General features: G+C 45.0%; 1 protein-coding gene across 1 annotated transcript; it reads left to right on the top strand.

Moving 5' to 3' along the window:
• Window positions 1-3,149: 3,149 nt before the first annotated feature.
• Window positions 3,150-10,278, top strand: LOC116218389 (von Willebrand factor A domain-containing protein 7-like). The gene is made up of 15 exons (XM_031559937.2): window positions 3,150-3,438; window positions 4,083-4,310; window positions 4,734-5,021; window positions 5,759-5,887; window positions 6,045-6,231; window positions 6,362-6,531; window positions 6,657-6,769; window positions 7,022-7,138; window positions 7,408-7,611; window positions 7,729-7,861; window positions 8,136-8,288; window positions 8,390-8,482; window positions 8,668-8,939; window positions 9,101-9,394; window positions 9,477-10,278. Exons 5-15 carry the CDS (start codon window positions 6,179-6,181, stop codon window positions 9,978-9,980), a joined length of 2,106 nt encoding a protein of 701 aa, XP_031415797.1. The 5' UTR covers window positions 3,150-3,438; window positions 4,083-4,310; window positions 4,734-5,021; window positions 5,759-5,887; window positions 6,045-6,178; the 3' UTR covers window positions 9,981-10,278.
• The last annotated feature ends 335 nt before the right edge of the window (window positions 10,279-10,613 follow it).

Genomic DNA, 10,613 nt, shown 5'->3' with positions numbered 1-10,613 from the left:
CTTGTTATAAGTATACCCAAATATTTAAAACCGTTATCCACTCTTTTAAAAGGAACTATGTCGTCTGGTAAGTCACCAACTAAGTTATTAATTGCAAATAACTCACTCTTTCCAAAGTTGAGTTTGTAGCCAGAGAGTTGACCAAATTGCTTTAGGATGTCTAAAACTATCGGGAGAGATGTAGATGGATTTGATACATAGAGAAGTAAATCATCTGCGTAAAGTGACAGCTTGTGTACTGAGCCTTGGCGGGAAATGCCCTCAAATCCATTCTCAGATCTCAGCCAGATGGCCAGGGGCTCGATGGCTATGGCAAATAATAAAGGGGATAGTGGACACCCTTGCCTTGTGCCGCGGTGGAGCTGGAAGGGGGGTGATACTGTGTTGTTTGTTAGCACAGAAGCTACTGGTGTGGAGTATAGCAATTTCACCCATGAAATAAAACCTGAACCCAGACCAAATTTCTCCATCACCTCAAATAGAAAGTCCCACTCCACCCTATCAAAAGCTTTTTCAGCGTCCAGCGACACCACTACCTCTGGGGTGCTGGAGCTGGGCATGTTCAGTATGTTAAACAGTCTTCTCGTGTTGTGGAATGAGTGCCTCCCCAACATGAAGCCAGTTTGGTCTGATGAGATGATCTGTGGAAGAACCCCCTGAAGACGGAGGGCTAGAATCTTAGCAAGAATTTTGTAATCTACATTTAACAGGGATATAGGTCTAAAACTACTACAAAGTAAAGGATCTTTATCTTTTTTTAAGAGAAGAGTAATTGTGGCATTAGTCAGGGTTGGAGGAAGCTGGCCAAGAGACAGGGCCTCGTTATACACATCACACAAGACTGTGGAGACAAGTGGGGCGAATTTCTTATAAAATTGTACGCTATATCCATCCGGGCCCGGCGACTTGCCACTCTGTAAAGAACTGATAGCATTTATGACCTCAGCAGTTGAAATTGGATTGGCTAAATTCTCCACCAGCTCCTCGTCCACTCTAGGAAACTCAATAGTGTTCAGTGTACTGGCTGTACTGGTCTGGGGGTGGTCAGAGGCATATAGATCAGAATAAAATTTGGTGAATGTTTCATTTATGGATTTTGGGTCAGTAATAATAACGCCAGGTGTAGACCTAATACTGTGAATAAGCCTGGAGGCGGATGCGGCTCTGGCTTGCTGGGCAAGGAGTTTTCCAGCCCTGTCCCCTGATTCAAAAAATCGCTGTCTAGACTTGAGCAGTTGCAATTCTGCTTCATTTGTGGATAAAAGGTTAAACTCAGTTTGGAGCTGTAAACGCTTTTTATAAAGTAGCGGGTCTGGATTATTAGAGTAGCTATTATCAGCCTCCAGGAGCTTCTGTGACAGTTCCTCTTGTCTGGACTTAGTCATCTTTCTGAGGTGTGTTGTATAGGAAATGATGTGGCCTCTTAAGTATGCCTTAAAAGCTTCCCACAAGGTTCCTTTTGATACGTCTGGTGTGTCATTTATTTCAAAAAATAGTTGTATATTGGATCTTAGGAAGTCCACAAGGGGGTCATTAGATAATAAATGTGAATTAAATCGCCATGGTTTTAAGATGCGGCTGTAATTGGGAAACTGTATGTCTAGTGATGTAGGAGCATGGTCTGAGATCACAATACTGTGGTACTCGCATGAATTTATATTAGAAATGAGTCTGTTGTCTAAGAGAAAAAAATCTATTCGAGAATAGGAATGATGGACATGCGAAAAAAAAGAAAAGGATTTTCTATTGGGGAATTTAGACCTCCATGGGTCTGACAAGCCCAACTCCCTTGCAATGGAGGTTAGTAGTTTGGCAGAATTATTGATAGAATATGGTCTAGAGGAGGATCTGTCTAAAACAGCATCTTGTACGAAATTAAAATCCCCCCCAACAATGATGTGGTATGTTTCAATGTTGGGAATAGAGTTGAAAAGCTTGGATATGAATTGTTCATCATCCCAGTTTGGCGCATAGACACTAGCTAAGATAACTTGAGTGCTGCACAGCCTTCCCGTCACAATAACAAATCTACCAGCTGGGTCGGCTACAACTTTTTCTGGTTCAAATGGAATGTTGCTTCGAATCAAAATGGCAGCACCCCTGGCCCTCGCATTAAACTTTGAATGATATAGATGGCTGAACCTACCCCTTTTAATGCGCAAGACCTCGTCACTGCGCAAGTGCGTCTCCTGCAAGAAAACTACATCACCTCTCAAATCTTGAAGATGAGACATGATCTTATTTATTTTGGTAGCCTGATTTGCCCCCTTGACGTTCCATGATATAAAACGAATGTTATTCATAGTTTTTTTACTTTCCATACAGGCCTAAGTGATGGATTATCTTGTATAGCATAGTGAAATATCTGGTTATATCTGAGAATAATGAGAAAGGAGAGGTGAAAAGAAAAAGGAAGAGAAAAGTAAGAGAAAAAAGAAAAATGAAAGAAACAATGAGAGACAAAGTGCAAAACCCCGCCCCCCCCCACATTCACAATGCCCCCCACTTCCCCACCCCACACCCACTGACCCCACAAATACCCACAGCCCGTGCACGAAAGTGCCATGTTCACTTAGCAAAATTCTCCCGGGGTTACTTTCCTCTAATCTCCCACCCTGCCACACAGTAGTCTGAGTGGTAAAAAAAAAAATTAAGTCAATTTGCATAACTGTTTCAACCATAAGGGCCCAACAGGTGTGATAATAACATAGGCTTAAGCAGTACAATGTAACAGTTCCACCCAGAGGGGGTGAAAATAAAACAGTGAGCCCAACTTATTTTGTATGCCACTACAAAACACTTGGCATTTTTTAACACTAACACACAAACAGCCATATTTGTTCTGTTAACAAAACGCAATTGCATACCTGCTCCATTCAATGACATGTGATTAGGATAAGCTATTGACAACTCAACCGTCTTTAACTTGCATCAGTCTTCTAACGCTTCTGGTATGAGGCCAAAAGATGCTGTGCCTCTTTCACTGACGTGAGACGCCGTCTGCTGCCGTCTTCAGCCTTGATAAACAGCCGCGCTGGGTACAACAGTGAAGGCTGGAGTTTGAGAATGTAGAGCTGGCGCATGACCTCTTTATACTCCGAACGCTGGTCCAGCACTTCAGGGCAGTTAATCCTCATATATATAGACTGGCTTGCCGTCATATTTAAGTTCGCCTCTTTTTTTGCGGGCAGCGCGAATGACAACGTCTTTGGTCTGAAACTTGTGAAAACAGATGATCACAGCTCTAGGTTTTTCCCCCTCTGCTGGTTTGGGTTTGAGTGTGCGATGAGCTCTGTCGAGCTCTGGGGGCGAAGGAAGCACATCTTTCCCCAACACATCCACCAGAAAACTAGAGAAAAAAGACGTTGGCCATGAACCCTCGACTGCTTCAGGCACACCAATGAGACGTACGTTGCACCGTCTGCTTCTCCCCTCCAGGTCAGTTAGCTTGGCTTTCAGCTTAGCATTATTTTCAGCCATAGAGGTTACCTTTGCTTCCAAGAACTGCAGATGGTTCAGCCCAGATTCCAAATCAGAGATTCGCTGTTCATGGTTGGTTACCGTGGATTGTATCCCATCTAGCTTTGTGTCAATGGTCGCCAGCTTGTTTTCAAATCGTACAGCGAGTGAGTCAGGTTTGGTTAGCAGGTCTGCTCTTAGCTCCACTAGCATGTTTGCTAACGTAGCATTGTCGATAGCAGTGTCAGCTGGGGCAGCTTGTTCAGACTTTTTCGACGGCTTGCTTGGTCTGGACGACATGTTGTTGGGCAAAAAAACTTGTTTGGGTGCCGTTTGGTGTTTAGTTGTAACTAAGTTGAGATCATTTATATTGACTTATGGTCAAAACGGAAACTGTGTGGCAGGAGCCTGACGATACACGACTACTCCATTCTGCTCACCAACCGGCCTTCTCGTGATTAAAATTTCTAACCAATCATTGATATGGAATAGAAAAATGTTTCCATGGTAAAGTTTTGAGTGTTGGAAAAAGAGTGAATGAGGTGGGGTGGGGATGTGAGAGAGAGAGAGAGAACAAAAAATGGAAATTATAAACGGAAAGGTCAATCCTTTTCTCTGCCCAGGAACTCTTTGTGGAGCCCAGGTCCATCATCATGTTCTCTTCAGTGACGGCCCACGCATCTCTGCTCTGGTTGACGCTGTTCTTCTGCCCACTCACCGAAACCTTCAAGCCGCTAATCTCTCGAGGCTCTCTCACACACCGTGACATCACCCAGAGGGCCATCTTCCGCAAGACTGGCCAAGTGTGCCGTGCAATGGCCGCAGCCCAAGGCCAGGACTTCACCTTGCCTGTGAGAGACCAGTGAGATCATGTAACACACCTCTTAGAGACAGATAGAGTGAGGGATGCTCTGGAAGTTCAGTTCAAATTCCCAGATCTACACGGCAATCAATGTAATATTAACTGATGAATTTATTTTTTTTTTTTAAACACTAGGCTCTATAATAGGGGACATTCAAAAACAAATTACAAACGAAATCAAATGAAGTTTTTAAAGTGGAAAACCTTTACCTGTATCACTGAGTCCTATCGGTGTGATGACAACAGTATGAAAATAGACCTGTATTACCTGTAGAAAATAGACCTGTTTGACAAGTTGTTAAGACCGCGTAGGAGGCTTATACAGATTATTCTCTAACTATGTTTTTATGATCTCTATTCATTAGTCTTGCTTTGTTCTTCACTGCTCTCCCTTTTCAACCCTGTCTCTCAGATTGATGATAGGCTGACGGCATACACCCTGCAGCAGGCATGCTCCTCAGGGGGGTCCTCCTTCTTGTCGGGCTTTGCTTTCCAGAGAGCTGTGATTAAGACCTACCTGAGCAATGCGGCTGTGGACCTGATTCGGATTCTGAGCGCTCCGCACCACTTTGATGACGAGAAATTCGCTGAAGGGCGAGCCCTGGTGGCCCAGGGTGCCGCTGCCGTCAAGGCTGCCGTGAAGCAAGGGAGCTTCATCTCTGCCAGAATCAGCTTGGGTGCTGCCTGTCACACACTGCAGGTGAATGCGTGTGTCCATAATAAGTGTGTGTGTTCTTGAGCGGTTGCTGTGGATGAGGTAGAGCTGTTGTCCGACAGAGTGGTTGGTTGTTGGAGAGTTTCAGTTTTTGCTCTGCATTTTCCTGGCTTCATGATATGTTCTTGGGAGAGATTTTGTAAAATGCAAGTTAGTTTGGTTTCACTCAGTAAAAGCTCACTCTTTCCACAGTATATTTTGCCATGTAAACAGATGGACAGAGCCTCTTTCAGCTCCTTCCTTTGGTCTGCCACAGACACATGGACACCTTCGCACTTTAACATTAACACTAATCACAATCAACATCTCTTTTTCGCACAGGATTTCTACAGCCACAGTAACTGGATAGAGATAGGAAACACAGTACCATTCTCCAATTTGATCAGGCTAGACACGCCTTTGGATAATCTGGCAGGTGTCTGTGTGTGTGTAGGGGGGGGACTACTTACATTATTTATGTTACCAACTACTATATTTGATGGCTAATCCATCACAAAGCCTCTCATTCATGCATCACCTGAGGTACTCTTGAAACAACTAATTTTCCTCTCAGCTACTCACATCACTTGTGTCACCACCTACTCATGTCACTCACTAAATCTTTTTTTGCATTACCTGTCAGGCCTTATTCCAAGATAAATATTCCACAATACTGTCTCTCTTACATCCACTCTCTTTCTCTCATCTAAGCTCAAACACACTGTGTACATTTTCTTTTCCAGGTCCTGATAGAGCCACCTGCAGGAGCTGCATAAGAGGAAACTGCAATGATAACCTTCTACCTGAGATCCTACAGGAGAAGAAACTCACATCAGGCTACTTTAGCCTCTTGCCATCAGCCAAGCCACCAGGTTGCCATGTTTACGTCTATTCCCTTTTCAAAGACACATATCAGTGCTTTAGACCAGTAAACTAATTTGTTCATGACTGCTCTACTGATGCTCATAGCCCATCAGAGACATCAACATATACAGTATAGCGCATGAATGTGTGCCCAACTCACTGCAGGAAAGTGCAGCCATGGTGGTTCTTTTGACAAGACCAGTAATCAGGATCCAGTTGGTGGGATTAACAAGGATAGCATCACAGCGAGCCATGGGCACTTGCACCTGCGAGCAGCACAGGTGGCCATCAACGCCACCATGGAGCTCCTGGAGGACATCAGACTGGCCACCGGGGACAAAGACTTCCTGCGGTAATACAGACTGACTGATTGAATGATTGAAAACCTGTCTGTATTTTACCACTTTGTAGAAAGTCAGAACATTTGTACAGGTTAACAGACAACCTCTCTCTCTCTCCCCCTCTCTGTCTTTCTCTCTCAGGTTAGTGGGAGTGTCACAATCATCTGTGCTTTCTTTCGTGGTTGACACCACAGGCAGCATGTCTGATGAAATTGCTGAGGTAAAGCGGGTCTCCTTCTCCATCATCGATCTCAAACGTGGCACCCAGAAGGAACCCTCAGAGTACATCCTGGTCCCGTTTAATGACCCAGGTCAGACCAGCAGGGGGCGCACCCTCCTCTAACAGGGAAGATGGAGGACCTCAGCAGTGAAATGCACAGGTCTTGTTGTTCCACATGTTCATTAACTGCTGGTGTCTCTGTCTGTGATTGTACAGACTTCGGGCCACTGATCAGGACAACTGATGCAGATATTTTCAAGCAACACATCAACGGGCTCAGTGCCTCGGGTGGAGGGGATATTCCTGAAATGAGCTTATCAGGACTACAGGTATGTATGCATGTGCTAAAACTGCAGCCTTCTCTTAAATCAATGAATACTATTATTTAGTGACTCACTCCACTTTTGTGGAGTGTTTTAACAGTGTTTTTATGTGTTCACATTAAGTTAACTCACATTATGTACAGATCACGTTAGCTATCATGAATTAAGAAAATTGTCTCCAGTTTTGACAGTTGTCAGGAAGGATTCTATGCATGAGCATGAGTAAAAGGTAATGTTCTGTTGTCGTCCGATGACCAGCTGGCGCTCACTGCAGCTCCCCCTTCCTCTGACATCTTTCTCTTCACCGACGCTCCTGCCAAAGATGTTACGCTGAAGAGCACTGTGACTGCACTGATTGAGAGCACCAAGTCAAAGGTGAATTTGGTGGGATCAACCTTGCTGTTTGTGTCTCTGTGACACTGTCTGTGTTCATATCTGTAGGCTTTTTGTCTGTTTTTTATGTCAACTAGCTGTATATGCTTTTTTTGTATTCGAAGTTTGCAAAGTAGGTGATGCCTGTTAATCTGAGCCAGCATATCTTGGTAGTCTTTACATACTCTGTTCAGAACTGTGTAGATACTCTTTGTGCGTAATATTTCTCATGTTTTTGTATGCTATTTAAAAGCACATACCTTGTCCCATAGGTCACCTTCATGCTCACTGATCCTTCCCGCTCAGCACGTCGCCATCAGCGCTCTGGGAGCCCAACGTCGAATCGCTTATCTGAGGCAGATGCTCAGCTCTACCGGGACCTAGCACAGGCTTCAGGTGGCCAGGCCATAGAGGTGTCCGAGTCCTCACTGCCTCAGGCCACTGTGATCATAGAGGACTCCTCAAGCCCTGCTCTGGTACCCGATAGGTTTCCACATTCATTAGGGATGTAGGGATAATTTTGTGTTTTAAAGACTGGTTAGCTTGGCTTTCTGTGCTGGTGGGTTAATAAAATGTCATTCTGCCCCTCTCAGGTGACCCTGCTCCAGGCAGTGAGGACCCCGCTGAGGGCTGAGAACTTCTCCTTCCTGCTGGACGAGTTGGTGTCCAATGTGACGCTGTACATCACAGGGTCCTCACCTGCGTTTACTCTCTTCAGTCCCACAGGTTTGAGGGGGTGTCATCACCCATGTCTGTGTACATATTAGATATTTAGACAGATATTAGATATTTTCTTTGCATTTAGATGTTGTCCATGCATTCAGTTTCACATGGCAGATGTGGATCTTCCTGTCACATGAATGCATCAATGAAACTGTGATGCATAGTTCCATTTTACTCCATGCTTTCTGATAAAAAAAAATCATGCAATGTTTTGACAAATTAGTCAGAAATGTCTCTTTTTCCTTCAATTAATATTTTTACCTGTAATCCATTTCAGGCGAGTCACAGAGTCATGAGGTGTCAGAGGGACCTCTGGGTACGATTCAGAGGGTGGGAAACCTACAGCGTATGCAAGTCAAGACCCACAACCGCACAGGACTGTGGGATATCACCATCAACTCCACAGCAACATTTACTGTCAAAGTCACAGGTGAGCAGTTCTCAAAATGTTGTGCAGAGAAATATGATGGAACATAACACCTACCTACATGAAACTTCACACTGTGTGCCTCTGTGTGTGTTTCTGTGCAGGTCAAAGTTCCATCAACTTCTTGTTCAACTTTGTGGAGGCCTTTGGCGGAGCACATGGAGATTTTAGCCTAAAACAGAGTCGTCCATCCGTTGGTATGTTCAAAGCACTCCAATAGTGCTTGTTAATAAGGTGCAGCTGAAGGGGTATATCTTAATCTGTACATGACTGATATTTGGACGTAGGGGACAGAAAGCAGCACCACCTTGATTCCATCTATTGTAAGATTTTTGTTTGTTTGTTTGTGACCACTGAATAATCAATTGTCTTTCCAAAACAGGTAAGAACGCCACCCTCTTGATGTCAGTAACAGGAAGTGATTCATTGAGGGTGACTGAGGTGGCTCTGGTGCCTGTCTCTGGATCTGGGGCTGTAAATGGAACCGTGGAGGCATTAGGAGGTGAGGACTTCCTGGTAACGGTAGATGAACTGCCAGTGGAAAACTTCATCATCCATCTGAGGGGGGAAACCAGTGGGGCCTCCCGGTCCTCCCCCATCCTCTTCCTTAGGCAGTCCTCTACACAGCTCAGGGCCTCCAGGGTGGCTGTGACGGTGAGCTAACAGTGTTTTAACCAGTTCTATCAATGTTTATTAATATTTTACTAATATCATATTTTATGAGGCAATGAAAATGCATTTAGGGGAGGATACTGCCAGAGCCATCACAACTGACGACACTAAAGCTGTATTCTTATGATGCCACCTCATCACAGGCCTCAGTAAACAGCACTTTGGAACCAGGAGCGACCATTACTGTGCCCTTCACAGTGGAAACCAACACCACAGCAGGTAACTATACCATCCGAGCGAGGAATGATCGTGGCTTCAACGTGACTTACCCGAGCAGTGTAACTCTGGAGGCTGGAGGCCGTGCTGAGGGCACAGTGTCGCTCACAGCTCCGTCAGACACCCCTTCAGGCACCGACGTCACGCTGACCATCGAGGCAGAAGCTCCTGGAGCCACCGACTCCAACTATGTTGTCATTCGCTTTGCTGTCGCCACTAAGGTAACTTTAAGGTTTCTTTAAGTACTTGACTACCAGTCATCTAACAACAAACTGAGACAGGCCTTTGGTTTCTTTTTCACAGGTGACTGACTTCACCCGTCCTGTTTGCCAAGTGGACCTCACTGCCAACTGTCCACAAGACTGCAGCCAGGCTACGTGGCAGCTCTCTGCCAACCTGACTGATGGCAATGGGACAGGCATTGTTCTTGTAACACTCCAGCAGGGCAATGGCACCCTCAACACCAGCTCCTATGGCGCAGGCATCACTTTTGCGTCCTACAACGCCTCCTGCTGTTCTGAGGTGGTAGAACTGGTCATGGTTGACGACGTGGGCAATGCTGGTGTCTGCTCTGCCTCTATTAGAGGCCTCTCCTCTGCTACCACCCCTCAGACTCCCACAGCCAACGCCACAGTGACGCAGATAGCCACCACCCCTCAGACTCCCGTAGCCACCACCACAGTAACGCAGATAGCCACCACCTCTCAAACTCCCATAGCCACCACCTCCAGTGCTGGGCACTGCCTTAACCTCTCCATCTGGCTGTGGCCCATAGTTATGCTCCCACTGCTTTATCTCAAGGTCTAGAGGCCCAGAGCACAGGACAACAGGACTGATGGCTATAGTTATGAGTCAGGCCTGGAGTGTATACACTCTATTATAAACTATGAATGTGCAGTTCATTTGGAGTCATAAACCAGACCAGATATAAATGTATTCACGGGCTGCCGATACTCTTGGGCTTCAAATGGGGATGAGGGCTCTTTAGCTAACTTTGTGTATAAGCAACTGTATCTCGGCTACATCAGATAACACTTACAAATTAGAATTAATAAACTGCTAAGTAGTATGTTTCTTTGGCATTCAATAAAGCATTTGGTGTTTGCTTCAAGGGTCATGAAGGGTCATTCTCAATAGTACAAAGTGTCCCCAAAACAAATGTAAGGAATTTAGAAAACCATGACTATGGGCAAAAGGGAAGCTCAGTACTTCAGCACAGGAAATCACATGCACTCACATATCAGTTCTCTGCATATTGGGTGTTTTTTTTGGTCATAGCTGTTTATGCTGGATCTGCCAATATGACTTTGTAACAGTATTTAAGGACTGCATTCTAAACTGAGTGTAAGTAATTGTTTAACATTACCATTAAAAGCATAGTATTCTAGGGTAACTAACGCAATGCATGTGTAGCATAAGCTGTAGAGGGAAACCCCACAG

Source organism: Clupea harengus, chromosome 22 (genome assembly GCF_900700415.2).
Source record: "Clupea harengus chromosome 22, Ch_v2.0.2, whole genome shotgun sequence".
Lineage (NCBI taxonomy): Eukaryota > Metazoa > Chordata > Actinopteri > Clupeiformes > Clupeidae > Clupea > Clupea harengus.
The sequence above is the reverse complement of the archived record's forward strand: the minus strand, read 5'-3'. Positions and strand labels throughout refer to the sequence as shown.